At 39.5% G+C, this 26,867-nt stretch overlaps 1 protein-coding gene across 2 annotated transcripts in view; it reads right to left on the minus strand.

Annotated features, from left to right (window-relative positions):
* ppp1r9ala (protein phosphatase 1 regulatory subunit 9A-like A) overlaps positions 1-26,867 on the minus strand; it is a 115,874-nt gene that overhangs the window by 17,039 nt on the left and 71,968 nt on the right. For both annotated transcript variants that reach the window (XM_060827298.1, XM_060827297.1), the window contains exons 12-17: positions 21,844-21,894; positions 19,937-20,088; positions 11,482-11,821; positions 5,753-5,834; positions 3,269-3,340; positions 2,811-3,009 (exon numbers count right to left, since the gene is read on the minus strand). In XM_060827298.1, the coding sequence (XP_060683281.1) occupies positions 2,811-3,009; positions 3,269-3,340; positions 5,753-5,834; positions 11,482-11,821; positions 19,937-20,088; positions 21,844-21,894 (896 nt within the window). The remainder of the gene's footprint in view (positions 1-2,810; positions 3,010-3,268; positions 3,341-5,752; positions 5,835-11,481; positions 11,822-19,936; positions 20,089-21,843; positions 21,895-26,867) is intronic.

Consider the following 26,867-nt stretch of genomic DNA (forward strand, 5'->3'; position numbering starts at 1 on the left):
TGTTGAAAGGTTTGAAAAAAAAATTGGGCGATCAACAGGGATCATAGAAGCAGCTTGTGGGGTAAGACATGAGAAAGAAAAATGATTACGGTAGATATAATGAACAGAATGGCAAAGAAAACAAGAGTACCAGATCAAACGGATTATATTCTAAGTACTGGAAAAAGTATCTTGGGAGATTATCAAGATATATATCAACTTGTAAGGAAACCACAAAATCAGAAGCAGAACTATTTAACAACTACTGCTTTCATTCAAAACTAGGAAATTTTATCAACTTGTTTCTAATCAGCTTGTGAACTCAACTTCACATCATCCAACTGCGATTCATCCTTCCACAACATCTCTGGAGATTGGGTTCCCACCAGTATCTACTTCACACTCTACAGTCCACTTGATTATGATTCCTATCATCCTAGGTATTGTACAAGCTCTCGATTTCCATTGCATCTGTACTAATCGGTTCCCTTTCATATCAGTTCTTCCAACATGTCTAAAATTAAGCTTCCATTCATGTCCAGCAGAGTCAGGGCAATCATGAAAACCATACTGCACTGTTTGAGTTCCATTTACCTTTCTAATTTTCTTGTCTTGTCATGCTACATTTATGCAGCACCCATAAAACAGGATATTTTTCCAAATTTTAACAGCATATCATACTTTTTAAATTATTTTTCAACATTGCTGGCTTATTTATTAGTAAACAAATTGCTATATTCACTTGGATTATTCATTTTTTTGTCCTATGAGCTTTTCACTTTTTTTAAAATCTTGATGCATTGCTAAATCATGCTTACCCTATCCAACATCCTCTTGCACTATTTTGATAGTGGTAATGGCAGGTCTTCACTAGGAGAGGGACTGAAGTGTTACAAATGTATTAAGGCTTAGTTTCCACTGTTGATATGGACCATGAAATTTAGGTTGGCTAAAATTGACCGAAGATTATTCAATGAATGGGGCAGAGAAGAAGGAGTGTTAAATGCTGACATCAATTGAAGCAAATGTGTTGTATTGCTTTCAACATCCCACTTTAATAAGTACAAAAAGTCAAGACACATATCACAATTTCAAGGCAAAAAAAAACTAGGTTGAACTTTACATTAGAGTAAAAAGTGAGGTCTGCAGATGCTGGAGATCAGAGCTGAAAATGTGTTGTTGGTTAAAGGGCAGCAGGTCAGGCAGCATCCAAGGAATAGGAAATTCGACGTTTCGGGCACAAGCCCTTCATCAGGATGAAGGGCTTGTGCCTGAAACGTCGAATTTCCTGTTCCTTGGATGCTGCCTGACCTGCTGCGCTTTAACCAGCAACACATTTTCAGCTCTGAACTTTACATTAACACATTTTTAATTTTATAACATACTTGACCGAGTTGCATAAGTTACTGGACGCCTTCTCGCACAGCGCTTTTGAGAACATCTCTGGGATACCCACATCAATCAATCCCACCGCCCCCTGGCCCAACATTTCAACTTCCCCTCCCACTCTGTCAAGGACATGCAGATCGTGGGCCTGCTCCACCGCCACTCCCTCACCACCTGACACCTGGATGAAGTATGCCTCATCTTCCGCCTCAGGGCATCAATGTCGACCTCACCAGTTTGTCATTTCCCCTCCCCCGACCTTACTGCATTTCCAACCTGCCAGCTCAGTACCACCCTCATGATCTGTCCTACCTGCCAATCCTCCTTCCCACTTACCTGCTCCACCCACCTCTCTGACCTATCACCTTCATCCCTACCTCCATCCATCTACTGCAATCTTAGCTACCTTCTCCCTCCCCCCCATTTATCTCTCCACCCCAGAGGCTCACAGCCTCATTCCTGATGAAGGGCTTTTGCCTGAAACGTCGATTTTCTTGCTCCTCGGATGCTGCCTGACCTGCTGTGCTTTTCCAGCACCACTAATCTTGAGTTTGATTCTTGCCAAGTCAAGATCAAATTTAGTTTAAAAACAGCTGTTCCTAATAAAAGGGAAATTGCACAATTGATACGAAATACAAAAAGCATTTGAGAATATATGGCAAATGATACAAAACCCTACATAGCTAATACATGATTTCCTCATTCAAAAAATAAATGGAGTCTTATTGAAGACAATGCTTCAGCATTCTGGCTTGCTGTAATGAATGTGACATGACTTTAGATTAAATACATGATTAATGATGAATCACACTGCTGGTGGAATTTCAATTTAACAAACTTTTTAAAATATGGAATTAAAAACTTAGCCTTAGTAATGCAGATCATGAAACCCAACTAGTTCACTAATAACCTTTGAGGAAGGAAATCTTCTTCCCTACCTGGTCTGGCCTGCATGAGACTCCAGAATCCCAACAATATGATTCATTCTTAATTGATTTCTGAAATGGCTCAGCAAAGCACTCATTTCAAGGGCAATTAAAAGGATGGGGTTATTGGACTACAGGAGATTGCAGAGGTAGAGAGGGGTGAGGCCTTGAAGGGACTTGCAAAAAGTGAAAAAAAAGTTGGAATTTGTTTTAAATATAACTTATACTAAAAGAAAAGAAAATGAAATGTAAAAAAGAATCAAGGAACAGATTGTTTTCTGCATACCACCGTTGTGGTAATCCTAAAAAGGTGAGTTATACCAAGAACCTGCTATGGAGGTACAAATAGAACTATATCATTTTTAGATACATAAACTGTTTTTGCAAAAACTGTGAAGGGACATAACTAATGTCTTTCATCTTCTCATTATTAAAAACATTTCTACATCAAAAGATTAAACAATCATAAAAGTGCTTCCATTGAAAGAAAGGAACAAATACCAATTATTTCCAACTTACTTTATTTCCAGGTGTCTCTTTGTCCTCTTCACAAAAGATGTCGTGTGAACTTGGAGGTGAATGAAGGCTGCTGTTGGAAGAGACTGCTTCCTTACGACTATCACCAAACCAAGAAAAGGGCATGCAAGTTGGTATAGATGTGACTGAATCTGCAGCAGAAAGGTTACCACCTGAGCTCTCAAGCATTTCTTTTGATCCCCTGTCAAACATAAATTGAAGGAAAATTGCATATAAATCATTCTTTATACATTAGCGAAGTGAACTGAAGAACAGGAGACGAAAACAATATGCAATGCCAACCTTACCAAAATGATTAGTTTATAAAATCAAAACTCATACAAACTTCACTCAAAATTATTTAGGCAATCATTACACAATTTTCACAAATATTTGAATATTTAAAATCTGAATTTTTGAGGCAGTTAGAGATGAACAATCGTGTAATTATAACAGAATACCTGCTACCCAGAGAGGTTCGACGATCTTCTTTATCTAATTTCTTGCCTTTTCCACCAGATTTTCTTAATCCACTATTTGTATAAAAGGGTGAGGGAAAAAGGAGGAAGAAAAGGTTAGACTATTAGTCACCTTTGCACATGGTTGCCAGTAATATATACTGCCTACTCAAAATAAACCTATGCTAAATTATGAATTTTTACATAGTTTCTTGAAAATAACATTACCTTGTTTTCTTTAGTTCCACCTGTAGCTAAATCATATCTGAATAGAATGTACTTTCACTGAACTCTGGATATTTTTACTCAACTGTTCAAATGTGCTATGACACCCTCCCTGGAGCAGATGGGACTTCTGACCCAGAGATAGGGCCACTGCCAGTGCACCACAAGAGCCTCTTCACGTAGCTATTTGCTCAGATGGATCATGGATGAAAACGGTGGGACTATAGTTTTAAGTCAGTCATATTTAGTGGTGCAATTCTCAGGGAGCCAGCACACACTAAAGACGCCACAAGTGATTGATTGACAATATGGTTCTCAATCACTGTGAGCAGTTACTTCTACTCATGCCTCTAGCAATATTACTTAATGTGAACGTGGAGCACAGAGTTAGAGTGTCATACACCATGGAAACAGCCGCTTTGGTCCAACTAGTTCATGCTGACTATAATCCCAAATTAAACTAGTTGCACCTGCCTGCGCTTGGACTGTATCCTTTCAAACATTTCTTATTCATGTACTTATCCAAGTGTCTTTTAAACATTCTAACAATACTTGCATCCACCACTTCTTCTAAAAGTTCATTCTATACAAACATCACTGTGTACAAAAGTTGCCTCTCATATCCCTTTTGAATCTTTCTCCTCTCACCTCAAAAATATGCCCCCTAGTCTTAATCTCCCAACCTATGGAAAAGACACCTGCCATTCACCTTACCTGCACCCTCATTATCCTATAGACCTCTATAAGGTCATCTCTAAACTTCCTACGCTCCAGTGAAGAAAGTCCCAGGCTATCCAGCCTCGCCTTGTAACTTAAAATCCTCCATTCCCAGCAACATCCTGGTAAATCTCTTTTGAACCCTCTATAGCTTGATAATAACCTTTGTATAATAGGTAGACCAGAAGTATTCCAGAACAGGCCTCATCAAAGTCCTGTACAACCTCAACATAATGTCCCAACTCCTATACTCAAAAGGTCTGAGCAATGAAGGCAAGCATGCTAAACACTCTAACAACCCTCTGTTTGTGATGCAAACTTCAAAGAATTATGTACCTGAACCCCTAGGTCTCTCTTTTCTATAACACTGCCCAAGGCCCTACTATTAACTATATAAGTTTGTTTTATCAAAATGCAATACCTTGCACTTATTCAAATTAAACTCCACTTGCCACTCAAACCCATTGACCTAATTAATCTTAGAAAACCTTCTTCAGTGTCCACTATACCACCAATCTTGGTCAACCACAAACATATGAACCATGCTTTCTATATTGTCATCTAAATCATTTATCTGAACAACAAAAATGTGGACCCAACACTGATCCCTGGAATACCACTGGTCACAGGTCTCCAGACCAAAAAACAACTCTCCATCTTCACTGTTTCCTGCCGTTAAGCCAATTTTGTATCCAATTGGCAAGCTCAGCCTGAATCCCATTTGATCTAACTTTACTAATTAGTTTACAATGCGGAACCTTGTCAAAGGCTTTACCAGGTGACACATCACCATTTTCTTTCTAAAATCCAATACTTCACTCAGTTCAGCAAGTTTTAACTAATTTTCAGACTCAGGACATCTAGCTTAAATATCAAGCTGTCAGTATGTAATTTATACCTTTTATTTGGATTGAATATAATAACCTTAATATATTCATTTAATGGTGAAGCCAGACTTCAACAAATATTTTTTGAAAGGTCAGATGCCAGTGATTAAACACATATGACGAGAGCCAACTGTGAATACAGGCAGGCAATTAATTATTTAACTGTGGAATTGAGCACAAATACGGAGTCTGCTTTCAGGCCACACACAGAGACACAGTTTCATTGGAGGTTTTGGAAAATGATCAGGAATGGGATCTAAGGCACCTCCATAAAGTTGACAAAGTCAAAAGTTTTAAAATTAACAGATAGGATAAGGGAACTTTAAAATAAAATGGACAATGAATGCACAGATTAGAATTAAACAGTAAGTTAAAGCTTGAGGAGAATTAATATGCAGTGGACAACAATTTGGGTGTTGGAAAAAGAACAAAGATGTGAATTAAAGTTCCTGGTACTGAGGCAAATGGATAGGGCAGAAATACGCAATGCTTCTTTCGTCACTAAATCAATATGGAGAAACAAACTTATGCTCTGAATTAACAAAATATTCTGTGGTTAAAATGTCACCTGGTACAAGGTAATATTAATGGCATCCATTACTAAATAAATAAAATGATAAGCTTACAAATAAATTCTCATAAGCAACTGAAATCATACCCAAAATCAGGAAATCTTCTTTTAAGTTTTCCTGATGTATTTTCAATTCCACAGGATGGTTCTTCCTCACTTTTCTTGTCTTCTGTCAACAAACATAAATTTGGCCTAATTTTATTCACCATATTATAACTTTGTTTTACAAGATTATTAATAATCAAAGGATTGCACAAATGTGTTATCAATAATCTGTGTTATCAGTAATCAAGTGCACAAGTCTCAGTGGTCTATGGAATAAGTTTAATTTGACAAAATACTTCAAAATATATTCTGGTTTAGATGATGAAAACAACATGTGCGGGTAACACATCTACTGATCACCAAGGCAAATGTGACAACCAGAACAGATTGTAGAACAACTGGAGAGAAGTCCTCCCTATGCTGTTAACCTTGCACTTATTCTTCAGGAGGGAGAGAGAACTGGTTGGGATCCAGTGTTTAGATCAACACTGTTGCCTACGTACACAATTGTACATTCTTTCCTTTCTCTTGAACTTGACAATGAATGTTGGATAATAATTCAACTGGCACTAATAGCCCATCAAAAGTAATCAAGTAGTGGATGGACCTATACAATGAATGTTTTTAGGTTATTGAGTCATTCAGAGCATCACAATCAAGTATTCTCATTTAAAATGTACTTTTCGACAACTGTCACCGAATAGCAATCAGCAAGTTGGCTCTCAGATTCTTTTCACTAGTCCAGAAGTATCAAAACCAATTGCCTTTCTCAACTCCAAGACAGGCCTTCACACAGCTTACATACTACAACTGAATGTGCAGTCATTGCTACAATACAGGAAACATGATAGCTAGTTGTCTATGCACATTAAGGTCTTAAACAGAAGGTTGCGACAATCAGATGATCTATCTTAGTCATGTTGGCTGAAGAATAAATATTGGCCAAATTATCAGGAAAAAACTCCTTGCTCATTTTCAAAATTAATGTCTTATCTGTCCACCAGAAAGAGCAGGTGAGCCTTGCTGCATCCTTTCGTCTGAAAGTAAGTACCTTTGATTGTGCAGCATTACCTCCATACAACACTGGCATGTGGCCTAGATTTTTCACTTGTTTCTCCAGAGTGCAAACTGCAACTCCAACCCTTTCATGCAAAACTACCTACTGAACCACACATAACACAGTTGCACATTAACTGTTCTTCATGTCTTAATTTCAGTCCAAATCCAATATTTGGTAAAAAAGCAAAATTCTTTTTGGCTTCATATAAGGTAGACTGTAGCTGGCAAACACAATGGCCATCAAACACATGCTTAAAAGAAACTGTTATTCGTTTTTCTGCAAAAAAAAGAGACAAGTTGCTGAAGATTCTTTGCGTGCATTCATCAGGTCAGAACTGCAAGCATTATTCTGTATAAAGAGGGATTGCTGACAGTGGACTTGATTCATATAGGGATTGCCATGAGGAATGCATCAGGAAAGAGTTAACCCCTAAGCTTTTGTTTAAATACAACCAGCCAAGTCAACTCTAATTCATCAAGGCATTGCTAGGGAAATGCACCAAGGAGTGGCTGTCCACCAAGCTTTTCTTTTAAGTGAAAAAAATGTAATTGAAAAAAAATCAGCATATTCTTTCTGCTTACAAAGAATAAGGGCCTGCATCTGAATCTATGTAGCCTCTAGCACAAGCAAGTGAGACACATTACAAGTCTTCTGGATCTCGAAAGTTGAGTTGCTATATATATATGTAAGTGATTATACAACATATAGAATCAGAAAAGGAAACATGGAATTGGGATGTCAGAGCTAGAATTAGCTAGCACATAGTTAGAAAGTCAAAAACCAGACTTTGAAAAACATAAGTTTAAAAAACAAAAAATTAAGGAAAATGAAAAATAAAAAATACACGAGAAGGAAAGTAGAGAGAAATTGAATTAGGAAAACCTGAACTCCAAAGAAATAAAGAAATTAAAGAGCATGAGCTGATCATGAAACAGAATAGAGAAGGCGATAAATAGCATGTTCAGCCAGCATCAGGGACTAACTAGCTCCAGTATGAGGCTGGATTACATAAAGATGCAGTCAAATTTTGCCTGACATGTTCATGTCTGCATCCCGCAATTAAATCTGTACTTTTAATTCCAAATCAGCTTTTGAAGAACTGTTTAGTTGGATGTTATTAGATTGTGTAGGATGACTACCTAGAACGAGGAATGGGAATTGGTATATTTTATTGATTATGGATGTTTCCAGATGATTTCATAATGACTAAGGAAAAAAAACTAAAGTAGTATGGAAAAGGTAGCTTTGTTTTACAAAACATAGATCATCCAAAGAAATACAATCAGATTAAGGGTCAAATTTTATATTGCAGCTCCTTAAATAAACTGTGACTAATTTAGGGATTAAGCAAAAGCCGAGGTTCTTTTAGCTCTCTTGCTTGCAGGAATTTTCCAATACCCCTTTAGTATGATTTTTGTGACAAATCAAGCATGTCCAATTTGTTCAATACAATCCTCCAGTCAAGTTGACACTGTGATAATTAATGCAGAATCTTCGTGACTCATCCTCTTTCATAACAGCTACTTTGATGTAGTTCAATATACAATCACAACGTGCATTGGACAGATGGCATCAAGTTTTAAAGATTATGATCAGAATGTATTGTCAAGATTGTCCAAATGATTATGGTAAGGGAATTCTAGTGTTACTATTAGCCATTAGGGACACTCCTAATGAGTTCACAGAATTTAATCCTTTTGAACCAATAAACAGAAATGAGGAAAAAGGACCACTTAAATTAATAAAGAGCTGGTAAACCAAATCTCAGAAATCACACTTTCAATCTTTTTATCAAATTTCATAAACTCATGGACACATATGAGCTGGCTGTTTAAAAAAAATGAAAGAATCTCAACAAATAATGAAAAGAGAGCAAAAAATGCCAACACTTGACATTTTACTGCACGAAATTAGGTCTTAAGTGTCGTTGCCTGTCTCTAGAGAACTATTAAACAAGGTTTATTTTTTCTTTCTTAAATTAAGAGGAGATTCAATAATGAGAATAATGCTGTTCCTGTCTTTTCCCCAGCCTTGCGAACCCATGAGCCGTGAATTGAACAAACATGGTCTTTATCTTAATTTTTTTAATATATGATTTCTGTAATGAAAACAGGTTCCCGAGAATGGTGACTTCAACACTTTTCACTATTTCCTGTACAAATACAATGTCAATAAATTACCATAGACTCTGTTCCAAAATAGAAACACTGAAGCAATGGGAGAATGAATCTGAAATAGAATGTTTAAACATTAACTTTCTAACAATAAAATTGGAAAACAAAAGGATACTTTAAAGGATAGATAGCATCATCTCTTATATCCCCGAAACTATAAAGATGACTCACAAAGCCTAACTTGTGAGAATAGGCCAAGAAAAACCATGCTGATCGTATTGTTATTCCGGGATTGAAGAACCCAGCATACGAGGAGTGGTTGAGGATTCTGGGTCTGTACTCAATGGAGTTTAGAAGGATGATGGGGGATCGCATGGTATCTTTAAGAATACGGAGGCCTGAATAAAGTGGACATGAACAGGACACCGCTAGTAGGAGAGATTAGGACCTGAGGGCACAGTCTCAGGGTACAGGGTCAACCCTTTAGAACTGAGATAAGGAAGAATTTCTTCAGCCAGAGGGTGGTTAATATGTGGAATTCAGCTTCCACAGCCCTCTGTGCCAAAGCCACAGTTTTTCTATTTCCAGACATAGATAGGTTCTTAGTTATTAAAAGGATTAAGGGTTATGGGGAGAAGGCAAATGAATGGAGTTGAGAAATATATCAGCCATGATTGAATGGTAGAGCAGACCCAATGGGCCAAACAGTCTAATTCTGCTCCTGTATCTATGGTCTTATAGGGAATGCAGAAACTATAAAGCAATACTTGTATTCAGCCAATCCAAAGAGATTAGCTCACGTGAGAGATGAGAATAAATGTATGATGGACAGTGATATTATTGAACTAAGTCAATAACAGTCAGCTGTTATGAACCAGTCACAAAGATTTTGCATTAATTATCATAGAGCCAACTGGACTGGAGGATTGCGTGGAACAAATTGGACATGGTCGATTTGTCACAAAAATCATACTAAAGGGGTATTGACAAATTCCTGTAAGCACGGGGAGTTTGCACATTCTCCCCGTGTCTGCGTAGGTTTCCTCCGGGTGCTCCAGTTTCCTCCCACAGTCCAAAGGTGTGCAGGTCAGGTGAATTGGCCATGCTAAATTGCCCATAGTGTTAGGTAAAGGGGTAAATGTAGGGGTATGGGTGGGTTGCGCTTCGGCGGGTCGGTGTGGACTTGTTGGGCCGAAGGGCCTGTTTTCACACTAAGTAATCTAATCTAATCTAATCTAATCTAATCAAATCAAGAGAACTAAAGAAACCTCAACTTTTGTAACACCAGATGGACTTTATCAGTATAAAGTCATGCCATTCGGAATTAAGATGCACCAGCAACATTTCAATGTTTACCAATGAAGTTATCAAAATAATTGTACTGTTTAGATTGACAATTTAGTTGTTTTTAGCGAAATCAGGAAAGAACATTTACACCATTTGACTGAAAACAGACTGGACAACTGCTTTGCAGGATGCCTACTTTCTGTCTGCAAAAATGACCCTGAGATTCCAGTTGCCTGCAGCTTCAACACACCACCATGTTCTCTGGCTAATATTTCTTATTAAGGATTGATGCAGTGCTCCAGGGAGCTCAGTAAAAATTGATTAGATGCTGTACAGTGTGGAAACAGGCCATTTGGCCCAACAAGTGCACATTGACTCTGTGAAGAGTAACCCACCCAGACCCATTTCCCTCTGACTAATGCACCTAACACTATGGGCAATTTAGCATGGCCAATCCACTTGACCTGCACATTTTTGGATAGTGGGAGGAAACCAGAGAACCTGGAGGAAACTCACACAGATACGGGGACAACGAGCAAACTCCACACAGACAGGTGCCCAAGGATGGAATTGAACCTGGGTCCCTGTGCTATGAGGCTGCAGTGCTGACCACTGAGCCATCATGCCACCCTTTGGGAAAAAAAATCTTGTATTCCACTTGAGGACACTGCAGCGTTTGGGCCTCAATACAGAGTTCAATGATTTCAGAGGCTGAAGACTTTCTTGCATGTCTTGTATCTACTCACAAAGGCCAGGCCCCATCATGATGCATGCTGCTTTCAGCACAGCTAACCGATTTTCAACCTACTTACTGTTCCCATTATCAGCTTTTCTTTCTCCCTAGTTTACCATTATCTATTCCTTCATCCACCTGTCCTTTCTCCCTTTTGGCTCTGTCTCCACCTATTGCTTACTCTTTTAATCCTACACCTCATTGTCTTCAGCATAAATACAACCTTTTCCTAACTACTATCAGTTCTGGATGGCCATTGGACACGAAACATGAACTTGCTTTTTGTCTACAGATGCTGCCAGACCTGCTGAGTTTCTCCAACAACTTTTGTTTTTGTAAAAATAAAATTCTGTCCATAACAAATTTCTCACAAATAGAAGAAGTGTCTTAACTAGAACCACATAATACAAAATATTAAACAGATCTTCAGATATAGACTCCCATTTTAGCAATTGTAACTGAATAAAAATTTATTTTAATCACTGCCAACTCCCGCTCATGAGTACTGAGAGGGCATGTCATTTCTGCATAATATTTCAGTTATATATAGAGATCACAGAGTAATAGATTGGTTTACCATTGGTCTCTTTTCCTTTGCCTTTTGATTCACGTTTCTTCATCATTGAAAGAAGTGAGGTGGGAGAACTTGAAGGTGCTGTGACTCTAGAAATTGAATGTTTTATGCTCACATCGCTCTCAATTATCTTGTGAACAGGAGAGGAACAAGGGGATGCAGATGAGCTTCCATCATGCAAGCTCGTTATGCTCTCCACATCACACTTTCCATCTAATGTTACATCTTTCATCTTAGGGACAGATGTATCTTCAACAGCATGTAAAGAATCCAAGCTACTCCGGACAAGTGAGGATTCTGCTTGCTGAATTTCTTCATTTTCTTCATCATTTTCATCATTATCCTAAATAGAAAGTGTAAACTGAAAAGCTAACAGTTTCAAACAGAATTGTTTTAAAAAATTAACCACTTAATGTCAAGTAGCAAGAGTAACCTAAATTCAATTTATCCAGGTAACCACTTCAAAAGGAAGAACAAACCAAATAAGGAAAACAACTGTTATACTCTAGAGATCAGGGGACTTGTAAACTTTTACTGCAGTAAACACAAATTTAATTTCTTCTAACATTTTGAAAATCTGAATTTAAAAAGTGGATCTTATTAAAATTTTGAAAGCTTTAATTGAAGATAGAAAGCAATAACCTTCAAGAGATAATTGAGCAAGATGTTGGAATTAGTAGACAAGGGGGAAATAAAATTTCAAGAGATGGAAAGTGATGAAATATAGAACATAGAACGTAGAACATAGAAAAGTATAGCACAGAACAGGCCCTTTGGCCCACGACGTTGTACCAAGGATTATTCCTAATCTATAATATTCCTAATCTAACCTATGCAACTCTCAACTCACTGCTGCCCATGTACATGTCCAGCAGTCACTTACATGTCCCTAATGACTGCTTCAACCACCACCACTGGCAACCCATTCCATGCATTCACAACTCTCTGTGTAAAGAACCTTCCTCTGACGTCTCCTCTATACCTTCCTAATATCTTAAAACTATGACCCCTCGTGCCAGTCAATCCTCCCCTGGGAAAATATCTCTGGCTATTGACTCTATCCATGCCTCTCGTTAACTTGTATACCTCAATCAGGTCACCTCTCTTTCCTCCTTCTCTCCAGGGAGATAAGTCCAAGCTTAGTCAAGCTCCTTTCATAAGGCAAGCCCTCCAGTCCAGGCAGCATCCTGGTAAACCTTCTTTGCACCCTCTCCAAAGCCACCATATCTTTCCTATAATAGGGTGACCAGAATTGGACACAATATTCCAAGTGTGATCTCACCAGGGTCTTGTAGAGCTGCAGCAAAACCTCGTGGCTCTTAAACTTGATTCCTATGTTAGTGAAAGCCAAAACACCATATGCTTTCTTAATAATCCTATCCACTTGGTTGGCAACTTTGAGGAATCTATGCAAATTAACACCAAAATCCCTCTGTTTCTCCACACTGCCAAGAATCCTGTCTTTAAACCTACATTCAGTATCCAAGTTCGACCTTCCAAAATGCATCACTTCGCATTTATACAGGTTGAACTCCATCTGCCATTTCTCAGCCCAGCTCGGCATCCTGTCTATGTCGTGCTGCAGCTTGCAATCGCCCTCGATACTATCAACGGCACCTCCAATCTTTGTGTCATTGGAAAATTTACTAACCCACCCCTCAACCTCCTCATCCAAGTGATTCATAAAAACCACAAAGAGCAGAGGCCCAAGAACAGAGCCCTGCGGGACCCCACCCAACACTTGCCTCCAGGAGAATACTTTCCATCTACAACAACTCTCTGCCTTCTGTCAGCCAACAATTCTGAATCCAGACAGCCAAATATCCCTAAATCCCATACCTCCTGATTTTAAGAATGAGCCTATCAAGGGAACCTTAATCAAATGTCTTGAAGTCCATATACACTACATCCAGTGCTCGACCTTCATCGAACGGTCTCGTCACCTCGTCAAAGAGCTCAACAAGATTTGCAAGGCATAACCTGCCCCTCACAAAGCCATGCTGACTGCCTTTAATTATGCTACGCTTTTCCAAATACTCATAAATCCTATCCCTCAGAATTCTTTCCAAAACCTTGCTGACTACAGACGTAAGACTGACTGGTCTGTAATTGCCAGGGATTTCTTTATTCCCCTTCTTAAAAAGAGGAACAACATTCACCTCCCTCCAATCCTCCAACGTAACTCATTTCCTGGAACAACCTAAGATAAATCTGATCAGGCCCTGTGGACTCATCAATATGAATGTTTGCCAGAATTTCCAACACATCAAATTCATCAATATTGATGTGTTCAAGCCTGTTTCCCAGCTCCCCAAAGTTCTCGTTCACAACAAGGTCCCTTTCCTCAGTGAAAACCGAAGCGAAAAACTCATTTAGGGCTTCCCCTAATTGTTCAGACTCCATGCACAAGTTCCCTACGCTATCCCTGACTGGCCCTAACTTCTCCCTGATCATTCTCTTATTCCTCACGTATGAGTAAAATGCTTTTTGGCTCTCCCTAATCCTTCCTGCCAAGCCTTTTTCGTCCCCCTCCTGACTCTCCTCAGTCCATTTCTGAGCTCCTTTCTAGCAAGCCTGTAATCCTCTAAAGCTGTGCGAGATCCTTTCTTTTTTCACCTTACGTAAGCTGCCTTCTTCCTTTTGACGAGGAGCTCCTCTGTTCTCGCCATCCAAGGCTCCTTAATCTTATTCCTTCTTGCCCACACTGACACCCTCACACTTACTGCATCAGTATCACGTTGACCCCTCTCTCTTTCTGTGTCCTACCACACTGACACCCACATACTTATTGCGTTACTATCCCTCAGACATACTGCGTCTCTATCAGCCTCTGACACCCTCACATTTACTGCCTCACTATCATCCTGATCCCCTCACACTTACTGCCTTACTATCAGCCTGAGCCACCTCACACGTACTGCATCACAAGCATGACACACTCACAATTACAGCGTCAGTATTAATCTGACACCCCCTCACACTTACTGCTTCACTATCACCCTGACCCCTTCACACTTACTACATCACTATCACCCTGACATCCTCAAACATACTGCGTCACAATCACCCTGAACATCTCACACTTACTGCGTCGCTATCAGCCTGAACCCTTACACCTACTGTGTCACTATCACCCTTATCCACGTACAGTCTGTACTTCCCAACCCCTGTCTGATAGCGTCATAATTTCCTTTTCCCCAATCAAATATTTTCCCTTGGAACTGCTCCTTTCCCTCTTCAAGGCTATGGTAAATGAGAGGCAGTTGTGGTCATTGTCACCAAAGTGTTCTCCCACCACGAGATCTGACACCTGTCTTGGCTCATTGCCAAGCACGAAATCCAAAATGGCCTCTCCCCTCGTCGGCATGTCTACATACTGAGTTAGGAAATCCTCCTGAACATACCTGACAAAAAACAGCTCCATCCAAACCATCTGCACTAAGGAGGTTCCAGTCATACTGGGAAAGTTGAATTCACCCATAACAACAACCCTGCTATATCTGCATTTTTCCAAAATCTGCCGGCTTATGAGTTCTTCAATTGCCCTCCTGCTATTAGTGGGTCTGTAGAAAACCCTCAATGAGGTAGCTGCTCCTTTGTTGTTCCTAACTTCCAACCATACTGACTCAGTAGCCAAACCTTCCTCGACAACTTTCGTTTCTGTAGCTTTCTTTGGATGCAACATAATCTACAGTGTGCAGGAACAAAGACTTGGAGACATATGTATACAAATTGTTGAAGATGATGTGGGTACAATTATAACGTTTTAAAAGACATTTGGATAGATTCATTAATAGGAAAGGTTTGGAGGGATATAGACCAGGAGCAGGTGGGACTAGTTTAGTTTGGGATTATAATTGGCATGGAGTGGTTGGAACGAAGGATTTGTTTCTGTGCTATATGGCTCTACGATGAGAAGATTAAGAAAATGGTTAAAGAGGTAGATAGGATTCTGGGCTTCACAAATAAAAATAAAGAATACAATAGCAGGTATGTTCTGAAGAATCTTTATTTAAATATTGGCTAGGCCTCAACTGGAGCACGGTTTTCTGAGTACCACATTTCAAGTCGGATGCAAAGGCATTAGAGGGTAGAGAAAATATTTCCACAAATGGCTTTGGTTTGAGGGACGTCAGTTACATGGATAAATTGTTAAAGCTGCAGTTGTAATCCTTATACATTTGAGAGATTTCAGAGAGCTATTTATAATCGTAAGGAGAATACACAGTACTCATACAGAGTACATAACCAAAAAATTTTCCAATTGACCAAAGCGTCAAGAAACAAACAATACTTTTCAAAATAAGAACATGTTCTTCCGGTAGGAGTGTTGCTTGAAAGGCCATCTATTTATGGTCCATCCCTAACTGCTCTCAAGAAGTTGGTGGTAAACCAATGTAACCTAGTCATAGAGTCAGAGATGTACAGCATGGAAACAGACCCTTTGGTCCAACCTGTCTATGCCGACCAGATATCCCAACCCAATCTAGTCCCAATTGCCATGACCCAACCCATATCCCTCCAAACCCTTCCTATTCAGATACCCATCCAACATCTTTCCGATAGGAAGGAGATCAGAATTGCACGCAATATTCCAGCAGTGGCCTAACCAATGTCCTGTACAATCGCAACCTCCCAACTCCTGTACTCCATACTCTGACCAATAAAAGAAAGCATACCAAACGCCTTCTTCACTATCCTATCTACCTGCGACTCCACTTTCAATGAGCTATGAACCTGCACTCCAAGGTCTCTTTGTTCAGCAACACTCCCTAGGACCTTACCCATTAAGTGTATAAGTCCTGCTAAGATTTGCTTTCCCAAAATGCAGCACCTCGCATTTATCTGAATTAAACTCCACCTGCCACTTCTCAGCCCTTTGGCCTATCTGGTCAAGATCCTGTTGTAAGCTGAGATAACCCTCTTCGCTGTCCACACCTCCAATTTTGGTGTCATCTACAAACTTACTAACTGTACCTCTTATGCTCGCATCGAAATCATTTATGCAACCGACAAAAAGTAGAGGACCCAGCACCAATCCTTGTGGCACTCCACTGATCACAGGCCTCCAGTCTGAAAAACAACCCTCCATCACCACCCTGTAACTTCTACCTTTGAGCCAGTTCTGAATCCAAATGGATAGCTCTCCCTGTATTCCACGAGATCTAACCTTGCTAATCAGTTTCCCATGGGGAACCTTGTCAAACGCCTTACTGAAATCTATGGAGATCACATCTACTGCTCTGCCCTCATCACTCCTCTTTGTTACTTCTTCAAAAAGTCAATCAAGTTTGTGAGACATGATTTCCTACGCACAAAGCCATGCTGACTATCCCAAATCAGTCCATGCCTTTCCAAATACATGTACATCCTGTCCCTCAGGGTTCCCTCCAACAACTTGCCCACCACTGAGGTCAGGCTCACTGGTCAATAGTTCCCTGGCTTGTCCTTACCACCCTTCTTAAACAGTGGTACCACGTTTGCCAACCTCCAGTCTTCCGGCACCTCACCTGTGACTATCATATTTTTACATAATGAGTGGTTTGGACCAAGAATACACGGAGATAGAGGTAAAGGCAGATTCAATTGAGACTGTCAAAATAAAATTAGATAATCATCCAAAAAGAGAATAGATACGCAGGCCCATGGGAAAGTGCAATGAAGTCAGACTAGCTATTTTCATGCTAAATGGGTGTCACTAGCAATTCTTGCTCATTCCTAACTGAACCACTGACTTGCCAGGCTATTTCAGGAAGCAGTTAAGAGTCAACCATATTTATGTGGGAAACGAAAACAGAAATTGCTGGAAAAGCTCAATAGGTCTGGCAGCACCTGTGAAGAGAAATCAAAGTTAACATATTGGATCCGGTGACCCCTCATCAGAACTGCTGAGCTTTTCCAGCAATTTCCCATATAAATATGGATGACTATTAACTGCCTCCTGAAATAGCCTGGCAAGCCAGTGGTTCAAGGGCAATTAGGTATGAGCTAGAAATGCTGGCTTTGCTGGTGACACGAAAGAACTGTGGTTGCTGTAAATCAGAAGCAAAAATGGAAATTGCTGGAAAAGCTCAGCAGGTCTGGCAACATCTATGAAGAGAAATCAAAGTTAACATTTTGGATCTGGTAACCCATCAGAATAGCTGAGCTTTTCCAGCAATTTCTGTTTTTGCTTCTGATTTACATCAACCGAAGTTCTTTCTACATAATAATGATCATTCATTTGGAAGGAGTGCCTAAGGAGCCTTGATGAATTTCTGCAGTGCATCTTGTAGATGGTACACAGCTGCTACTGTGCTTCGGTAGTGGTAACTTAAATGACAGGAGAATGTTGACTGGTTGGCATGTGGACTCTGATTGCTGGTGGCGGTATCATGAACTCAACAATAAACGACTGACAGGTTGCAGCCAGGCTTTGTTTAAATTTGGCACTGGCAGATTGATTGTGATATTGCCCTGAGAAATGAACAAGAATGGCCATTGCCTAATTTGTTGCATTGGAACATGTACAATATGCATAAATGTCCTGCTAAAAATATCCATGAACACAATAGATTAGACCTTTGGGTAATCAAATTTCCAATGACCAACTCGTAACTTCAATCCTTTGGATAAGTAATTAGAATAGGTCTACATATGTGACAGCAGATTTAAAACTGCATGGTAATGTCTTATACATATTCAAGATTTGAGGTCTTAACGTAGAATAAATTATTTCAAGATTTCATTTAAGTAAAAGTTAAATAATTTGTGCAGGTTTTCTGTTTTCATATTTTAGTGATGAATAATAGAGTGCATTTTCTTAATTTGTAACTTAAGTGATGAAAATGATTAGGATGGCACAAAGGGACACATTGATTATTTGTCATTGTTATAATTCTAGTATTTGCTAACTTTAAATTCCAACAGTCTGATCGGCAGTAAAGTGGTTATGGTTTTTGGTCAAAATTATGGCAGTAATGCAAAATTGGTCTGACAGAAAAAGATGGAAAATATGTAAAGCAACCCACATTCTCATTTTACACTTTACCCAAAACAGTGCCCAAAGTGGGTTAGTGTGCCAGACATGTTATTAACCAATTCTTTATAAACTGTAACTGAGGTTACAATGAAGGACCCTCAACCTCTCCCCTCGTCTGAGGTGTGGTAGCCCTCTGGTTAAACTATCACCAGTCACCTCTCTCTAATGAGAGAGCAACCTTACAGTCTGATAAAACTATGGCAACTTTACCTTATTAAGAATTGTAGTCTGACCAATGATCCAGTGTTTTGTTAAAATAGTTTATATGTTCTTTCCTTGATTAAAAGTTTATGCTTACAAGTAAGGTAACATTATGGACAGAAAGCTGATTGACAGTTAGGAAACAGTTTAGATAACAGATTTTACACAGAACAGATAAGGGCTATGAATGCTATTTCTCCAAATGATTGTTCAAAATCTAATAGACCTGTACTTGTAGATTGTTTGAATTTGGATACAGAGGGAAAAAAAATCTCAAATATTGTAATGAAAGAGGTGGTGATTTAGCAAACAGGAATTGCTGCAGGATGTTTTAACTTGTGGTATAACTTAACAGTCAACTTGTTAAAAGAATGGAATAAATATATTTGTGGGAGGACAGAACAGACACTAAACAAACAAGGAAGGCAGACCATTTGGCAAAATAATGCAACCTAATGTAGGTTTATGAAATAATACTTCTGGGAAGAAACAAATAAATAAATAAGTAAAAATTTCATGGAATAACATTGGAGGGCATGGATGAATATGTACAAATATACAATTCCATGGAGTAATTAGTTGATAAAGCCTTTCAAAGACTAACTCAATTATAGACATATAGTAGAGTACAACAGTAAAGTACTCAGGAATTTACAATAAAATGTTTAAGAGAGTGCTAACTATAGGATCAATTCTCCAGGATGATACTAGGGATGAAAAACAGTTATAAAGAGAAACTTCAGACACTATATTTTCAGTGCAAATGAGAATGCTGATGAGCGTTAACGGAAGTTCTTAAAATTATAAAGAATTTTGATCAAGTGATTAGTGAAGGACCATTTCCTGTTTTGAGAAGCAATAACAAGTGGCAATTCAATTTTATTTCAAGAAGGAATAGAGAGGTTGTGAAAAATTACTTTCTACAGAATGTTGTTGAAAGAAGGAATACCATGTCACAATGTGCAAGAGGCAGAAGCCATTCAAACATGAGCAGAGGAAGATAAAGCACAAGGGGCAAGAACAGTGCTATGGGAAATATTTTGAATCACTATAACAAAGAATTCTCAGGCACAATAATTATCCTGTATGCAAACCTCTGTTGCGTACTCCCTTTCAACAAATTCCCAAGCTGTTCTGTTGTTTACTTTAATTCTGATTAATTCAGCACAAACATGATTTAACTAACCATATTAGAAATGATCTGACCAAAAACTAAACAATTTATATTGTATTTACCTGTATATTTTCACAATCATCGCCAACTTCAAAGGATTCTTTTAGTTTAAACCTAGATGGAGGCTGTCTTTTAACTTTCAAAGCAAGTTGGGCTTTCGCTTTGTGTGAACTCGTATCTAGTCGCTTGGTTTCAGGAACAGCCTCATCAAAATCTGAAGTATCAAAATAATTTGTAAATATATTTGCAATTTTAGAAGCCATTAAAATACTATAATTTCAGACAAAACATTTTTCAACTTGCGTTTAATTTTAAAAAGTAGCGTTGACAAAATTAGAGTAATAAATGGGAGCACTCTTGCATTTCAATCTGGAATTTGATCTCAATCCTTAAACCACAACTTGATTATATAACTGAAACTCCAATGAAGCACAAGAATGCTGCACAGTTGAAGATGTAGTGACAGTAAAATGATATTTCAATCTGCTTTCCTGTATTCAGATGAATATAATGGTACCAACTGGAGGAGCATGATTTCCGGTCACTATCTTTGAGCCAGGAGACCTGGATTCAAGTCCCACCTATTCCAGAGGTATCATAACACATCTGAACATGTTTGATTAAAAACGTTTAACAGGATTTCCTTCTAGTATACACTCTCAATCAACACAATCAAACTAACTTGCACTTCACTAACAACAATCACTGAAGTTCAAAGTAAAACATTTTACATGAAGCACACAGCTCCACATCACCTCCAACCAAAAAAATCTCATATACATCATCATCTACCCCTGCCACATTCCCATGGTGAAAAGTACCACTGGCTCTTTTATCCAGTGAAGCAAATATTGAGTTCCACCATCCCATTTTTCCTCTTAAACCTTCACACTCTCCCCTCCTCACCAACTTTCACCCTCCCTTTTCATTCTAACATTGCCTGTCTTTGTTTTATCTCTCCATCCTCTAATTCTGCATGACTGTAAAGTTAAAAATGTCTTGACTCCCCATAGAAGATTTTTCTGCTGGTTTTAGAACTACAACATAGAGATCAAATTGTGTGTGGGGGGGGGGGGGGGGGGGGGGGGGATGCACGCAAACTGGCACATGCTAGCAACCAGACTCATGCACCAACCTTATCGAGGCAGAGCTCTTGACAAAAACAGATACTTTTGAGCCATAGTTGCTAAGGCAGAAAATGAATTGCAAAAGGGCCTTGGATGTATGTACGTGCGTAGTTATTTTGGAGTGCAAAGGGACCTTTGATATCTTTAGCCCCCACTTTTAGATACTGAGCCCCGAGTTCTGATGGCCCTACAGACTGATACAGGAGGCCACCTCCTGTGTGATCTTCAAAAGGCACTGCAACACAGCATAGATCCCTGAGTAAAACAATATAAAAAGTGACCATTAAGCACACTGGCCAATATCACAGTTGCATGTGGCTGAAGGGATTGGAGCAAAGGCTACATGCAGCTTCGGCAACCAATGTTCTTGACGAAACAACACTTTTCTGGTAGCCTTATACAAGCTAAACATTATCTCCATTTATCCCATGGGCAAAATCATAGCAAACATATGATTTTGCCAGTGGAAAACTGATAACAGAGAAATCTTCTTATCAAGTTCTTTTGGATTGAAGATTCAAGAAGAGCAAGATTAATCTAACAGCTTTCATGGTATGAAATTCATCTATTAGCTGGAATACTTTTGTCTCTTGGTAGCGGTCTCAGTAGTCCTCCAAAACACATCGGGAAGTTTGAAAGACTCTAATTTGTGCGGGCTGGTGTAGTGGTGATCGGTGGTTACATATATTAAATATTCCAAATGCCCACTACGACAATTTAAACTTACTTTAAAATTTAGGTATACTAATATATTTAACAACTGCGGTTCTTTCAATCTCCATTATTTTAATTTGAGAATCCTTTTAGATGGTTTAACCAATAATTTTAGCATACCAACTTACCACAAATTTTGGAAGTACTGCTACATTCCCATTCCAAAGCAGTTTTGGGAGCTTTGCAAATAAAAGAAACAATATATTTTAGTAGTTGCATGGTTAACAATGCTGTTTTTAAATGTTCAGTTATAGAAAAATATTTAGGAGCGAATTGGAACAGGAAATTATTAAATTTCTTTCCTTATTCCTTAGTTCTTAAAGTGGGGTTAATTCAAACCAAAGCCACAGTAAGAACCATTTTTTGTCATCTTAAAAAACTCTGCTTTATTAAATTTGAGTGGCTCAACGAAGCACATAGCACAGACGCACATTACATAACACAAGAGAAAATGTAACTATCATGTGAGAAATTAAAGACACTTTACTACCAGATCGCCCTATTTTTGCTGTATTGTACTCTGGAATATCAGACCAAACTCTGGATGCCAGAAGTTAAAAAAAGATTAAAGCCCAGTACTGGTATTCACTGCTTGTTATAGACAAGTAGACTACAGTAATTACCACAAAAATCATTCGACAGAATGTGTTTACTTTAAAAAGAATACATTTAGAAAGGAATTTCTTCTCATTGTATCCTTTACATTTTACTGAGGAGATGCTGAATACAATCTAAGGCGTTTTGCAGATGTTAAACATACAAGGACTTTCTACATGCTTGAGCATCAATTTATTCTTCCTGGCACTGAAGTAAACCAGTCTCACTTTTCAGTCACAAGTTTAAGCAACTGGATTCTTAGAAAATGCAAAAGAAAGACCGGCATTACAATAATGCATTTCAAGACTTCAAAATGCTCAAGGTTAGCTGCTCAAACAGCTAACAAAATACTTTTGAGTTCACACAGGAAACAATAGCCAGTTTGCGTATAACAAAGTCCCACAAACTGCAATGCGTTAATGTAACAACCTTATTACCTGTATTTATTCATCCTGAGGGATATATATGGGCCAGGGCACAATGAATTATTTCCCTGCTCTTCAGAACAGGACAGCAGAACACATATCACCACCTGGAAGCAACGATGGCCTTTGCTTATTGTGTCCTTTGGAAGGCTGCATTGACTGAGCATAATTCCCTCAGTACTCAAGTATCTGCCTAGATTTTTGACTTTGGAATGTGACTTGAACCCACAACCCTTCTGACCCATAATTCAGGGTGCTACCAAGTGATCTATACAGACCTTACAGAGATATCAATTGTCAACAAATGTCAATCACAGGAAATGCAACATGCCTGTACAAGATTTGTTAACATGTATCTGAAGCAATGATCAAGATTTCCAGCATCGAGCCAAGGACCTTTCTTAGGATGTCTCAATGCATCAGCTAGTTTAAAAGTTTATACCAAAATACAGCTGCTTAGTCCAACAGCAGGTAAGATAACATTTTCTGTCATTTGTGAGAAGAAAGGGCAAAGCCAACATGGATTTATGAAATGGAAATCATGCTTGACAATCCTGGATTGGCTAGGTAGTGTATACCCAATGCTTGTTGGTTTCGTAAAACGTAATAGCATCTTATTGCTAGATGCTCCTATTGTCTCCTGATTCATTCTTTAGCATGTCATTCACTTTATAAGGTTATCCCTTTTGTAACAGCGTCAAATCTGTACCAGGATAAAGAAGCATTGGTGATGCCATTTATGTAACTGTTAGAGAATGTTGTGTCACCTGCTAATGCCATACCTTCTTAACTGTTACTCACGACCCCCAATCTCATTCTCTCCTCACTAAATGTTGCATATTCCCCAATATAGAGTTCCCAATCCTGGTTACCCTGTAACCATATCGCCATTATGGCCATTACGTCAATTCACCTATTGTGTGCTTTCAGATCATCTACTTTGTTAGAAATTCTGCGAATATTCCAAGAATGTTGTCTAACTGTCTTTTCAACTTTTTTTTGGGGAGACGATGACCTCGTGGTAGTTTGGCTAGACTAGTCATCCAGAAATTCAAGGTAATGTTCTGTGGAGCCATATTTAAATCCCACCACAGCTGATGAATTTGAATTCAATAAACATCTGGAATTATGAGTCTAATGATGACTGTTGATTGTCAGAAAAATCCACCTGGTTTACAAATGTTCTTTAGGAAACAAGATCTGCCATCCTCACCAGGTCTGACTTAGGTGCGATTCCAGACCTGCAGCAACACGGTTGACTCTCAATTGCCCTCTGAAATGGTCTTGCAAGCCACTCAGTTACATCAATCACTAAGAAGTTCCAAAGATGAAAAGAAATAAAGCCAGACAAACCACTTTGCACAACAACAATGGCAAAAACAACCGACCAACGCAAACACCTCCTTACTAACATCTGGTGGCTAATGACAAAATTGGAACTGCTGTCCCGCAGATTAGTCAAACAACATAGTCATACTCATAGAATAATACCTTACAGACAATGTCCCAGATATCACCATTACCAGACCTGGACATGAACTGTATCGTTGGCAGCACAAAGACAGCAAAAGTGAAGACACATTGGTATACATGCAAAGAAACCTCCTGCAAATTATCATGTACCACATTACCTCAACTGACGATACAGTGAACAACACATGAAAGAAGCACTGAGGATGGAAAAGGCACAGAATGTACTCTGCATAGGGCATTTCAATGTCCACCACCAAAGAATGGCTTGGCAGCAGCATGGTGGCATGTGACTCGGTGGTTAGCACTATTGCTTCACAGCACCAAGGACCTGGATTCAATTCCACCCTCTGTCAATTGGCTGTATAGAATTTGCACATTCTCTCATTGTCTGTAGGGATTTCCTCTGGATGATCCCTGCTTTCCTCCACAGTCCAAAGGTGTGCAGGTGGATTAGCCATGGGAAAGACAGGGTTATAGGATTGGCTAGGAGGTGGGATGTTCTTTGGAGGGTTGGTGTGGACTTCATGGACCAAATAGCCTTCTTCCACACTGTAGGTATTCTATGACTCTGTGACTGCTCAAGTTGGTCAGAGTCTGTGGCAGGTAGTGAGGGAACCAACAAGTAATAAAAACAAGCTTGACGTCATCCTCACCAATCTGCCTGACACAGATGTATCTGTCCATGACAGTATTCATAAAAGTGACCACCCACACAGTCCTTGTATACAAAGTCCTACGTTCGCATTGATAATTCGTGGGCGGCACGGTGGCACAGTGGTTAGCACTGCTGCCTCACAGCGCCTGTAGACCCGGGTTCAATTCCCGACTCAGGCGACTGACTGTGTGGAGTTTGCACGTTCTCCCCGTGTCTGCGTGGGTTTCCTCCGGGTGCTCCGGTTTCCTCCCACAGTCCAAAGATGTGCGGGTCAGGTGAATTGGCCAAGCTAAATTGCCCGTAGTGTTAGGTAAGGGGTAAATGTACGGGTATGGGTGGGTTGCACTTCGGCGGGTCGGTGTGGACTTGTTGGGCCGAAGGGCCTGTTTCCACACTGTAAGTCTAATCTAAGTCTAATCTAATACCTTACGTCATGTTGTATGACACTTTACCATTCTAAATGAGACAGACTTTGAGCAGATATAGCAACTCGAGACTGGATAGCCTCTACACACCATGGGCAATAGCAACAGCAGCAGAATTATCTTCAAACACAATCTGCAACCTCATGGCCCAGCATATCATCCACTCAACCATCACCAATAAGGCAGAGGATCAATCCTGGTTCAATAGAGTGCAGGACAGCACGCTAGGAGCAGCAACTGGCACACCTAAAAATGAGGTGTTAATCTAGTGAAGCTGCAAAACAGCACTACGGGCAATCAGTATAAACAACAAATGATTGACAGAACTAAGCAAACGTACAAGTAACGGATCAGATATAAGCTCTGAAGTCCTGCCACATCCAGATGTGATTATTGGAGGTGGCGGCTTCACAAATATACCCATTCTTAATCATGGTAGAACCACACATATTAGTGCAGAAGATAATGCTGAAGCATTTGCAACAACCCTTGGTCAGAGGTGCCAAGTAGATGATCTATTTTGGCCACCTCCAGTGATCCCTGACAACATAGGTGCCAATCTTCACCTAATTCCATTTATCCTGTGTGATAACAAGAATCGGTTTGAGACTAGATACAGGAAAGGCTGGGGCTCCAGACACCATTGCACCAATATTACTAAAGACTTCTGCTCCAGAACTTGCCATACCCGAGCTAAGCTCTTCCAGTACATCTATGATACGGGCATCTACTCAACAATGTTGAAATTTGCCGCAATATCAATGTACACAAAAAGCAGGAAGAAAAGACCTGCCCAATTAACACCCCATTAGAATATTCTCAATCATCAGTAAAGTGATGGAAGTTTTCATCAACAGTGCTATCACGCAACAGTGACTTGCTCAGTGACACACAGCTTGAGTTCTGCAGGACCACTCAGCTCCTGGCCGCATTACAGTTTTGGTTCAAACATGAACCAAAGAGCTGAATGCAGAGGTGAGGCGGAAGTGACAACCCTTGTCATTAAGGCTGCATTTGACTCAGTGTGGCATCAAGGAACCTGAGCAAAACTGGAATCAATGGGAACCACGGAGCAATGGTGGATTCATACCTGGCGCTTAGGAAGATTATTATGTTTGTTGAGGGTCAGTTATCTCAGCTCCAAGACACTTCAGCAGGAGTTCCTCAGGGTAGTGTTCTTTGGCCCAACTATCTTCAGCTATTTCATCATGACGTTCCCTCCATCATAAGGTGAGAAGTGCGGATATTGGCCTATGATTGCACAATGTTCTGCACCAATTGCAACTCCTCAGATAGTGAAGCAGTCCATGTAAATGTAATAAAACTTGAATAGTTTCAAGGCTTGGGCACTATTCAAATGCCAGACAATGACCCATCGCTAATAAGAGACAATCTAACCTGAACTGGACTAAATACAGTGATTACAAGAGCAGGTCAGATACTAAGAATACTGCTATGAATAACTTACCTCCTGACACCTTAAAGCCTATCCACCATCTGCAAGGCACAAGTCAGGAGTGTGATGGAATATTCCTCACTAGCCTGGATGAGTGCAGTCCCAACAATACAAGAAGCTC

The sequence above is a fragment of the Hemiscyllium ocellatum genome, chromosome 7 (assembly GCF_020745735.1).
Source record: "Hemiscyllium ocellatum isolate sHemOce1 chromosome 7, sHemOce1.pat.X.cur, whole genome shotgun sequence".
Lineage (NCBI taxonomy): Eukaryota > Metazoa > Chordata > Chondrichthyes > Orectolobiformes > Hemiscylliidae > Hemiscyllium > Hemiscyllium ocellatum.